The sequence below is a fragment of the Sinocyclocheilus anshuiensis genome, unplaced genomic scaffold (genome assembly GCF_001515605.1).
Source record: "Sinocyclocheilus anshuiensis isolate Anshui unplaced genomic scaffold, SAMN03320099.WGS_v1.1 scaffold1728, whole genome shotgun sequence".
NCBI classification, from domain to species: domain Eukaryota; kingdom Metazoa; phylum Chordata; class Actinopteri; order Cypriniformes; family Cyprinidae; genus Sinocyclocheilus; species Sinocyclocheilus anshuiensis.
Window position 1 is genome coordinate 105,596 of NW_015555814.1, and position 1,467 is coordinate 107,062.

Here is a 1,467-nt window from a genome sequence, read left to right on the forward strand (position 1 = left end):
GGTCAGAACTGGTTCCTGATCTCCATGCAGTGGTGGCAGCAATGGAAAGACTATGTCAGATATGTGAGTCTGCAATATGTCTATTCAGCCTCTACATAACAATTAAAAGGGATCATATGATTAATCACCTTTTTCCTTTTCATTTGTTTTGAAATAAGATAATTTTAAACAAACTGAGTACAGCTAACTAAATTGTAACCATTTTAGACCTTGTAATTATAAGTGGACAACGGAAAAACTAAACTGACTGTAAAAAATGTATTCTGACCACTTTATAGTACATGTATCAGCTGGCCAAAAAGTAGCGTGATTGTTTTAGTTTTGCATTGCCCAGTTTCTATTGATAATACTGTCATTATGGTGGATTCTTGAATTTTTGATATTCAACCCATTGTGTTAAACAGGATAATAAGTCGATTGTCATGGAGCAGCCATCAGTGCAGGGCAGTGGGATGAGAAGTTCTCAGTCCACAGCACCTATAGAGCCTGTCCTGAACAGAAATGGAATAGTGGTCCGTTCCCCCAGTTCCCCAGAGGAAAAATTCCCTGATAACATCTCCAGCTCATCAGAGGCGTCAGAGAGCACTGGTAATAGTAAGTACACGCTCAGTTAAGAGTACAATTTAAGACTCAGTAGCCACGTTCACATGGACACTTTTTGTTTCAATCGGAATTAAATCATTCTGACTGATGAATCCGAACGTAGTGTTGACATGAACGCTAAATAAAGTGATCAGGTTGATGTGCGTGTTTATATTTCACAAGCTTCAAATCGGATTTAATCTTTTGACATGCTCACACTGCGCGAGTATAGAGTTTCTATACTACTAACCATACTCCTTTTTTGTTTAAAAAAAAAAAAAACTTTATCAAGTGTTTATATGTCCTATCGAAAGGATTAGAAAAGGTTTATCCCACCCCTCTCAACCTGATTGAAATTTCAATTGGTTTGGGCAATTTTATTCTGATTGAAGTGTTTACATGGAGCATTTTCATTCAGATTGGACTTTTAAACCGATTGTAATCAGAATACAATGCTCCATGTAAACGCACCTTATGTCAGAGCCTAGCAGTTGTTACATACTAACTTTCTTGGGCACCAAATTAGCATATTATAATGATTTCTGATGAATCATGTGACACTGGAGTCATGGCTGCTGAAAATTCAACTTTGCCATTACAGGAATAAATTACACTTTAAAATACATTACAATGTAAAACAGTTATTTAACATTCTTGTAATATTTCAATTTTTACTACATTTGGTCAAATAAATATAGCCTTAGCATTAGAGACTTCTTTCAAAACAAAGAATAGTGGCCTAATGGGTAGTGCTCTGTTCCAGTTAAATGCCATATAGCAGAGGTGGGTAAACTACGGCCCGCCAGGCACTTTCATCCGGCCCATGAGGCTGTTGGTCCAAAATGATTAATTTGATGCAATATCAGCAAAATATCAGCTGAAGCG

At 36.8% G+C, this 1,467-nt stretch overlaps 1 protein-coding gene across 1 annotated transcript; it reads left to right on the top strand.

Annotated features, from left to right (window-relative positions):
- Positions 1–7: 7 nt before the first annotated feature.
- On the top strand, positions 8–732 carry LOC107675159 (ubiquitin carboxyl-terminal hydrolase 32-like). The gene is made up of 2 exons (XM_016469404.1): positions 8–63; positions 405–732. Exons 1-2 carry the CDS (start codon positions 25–27, stop codon positions 612–614), a joined length of 249 nt encoding a protein of 82 aa, XP_016324890.1. The 5' UTR covers positions 8–24; the 3' UTR covers positions 615–732.
- The last annotated feature ends 735 nt before the right edge of the window (positions 733–1,467 follow it).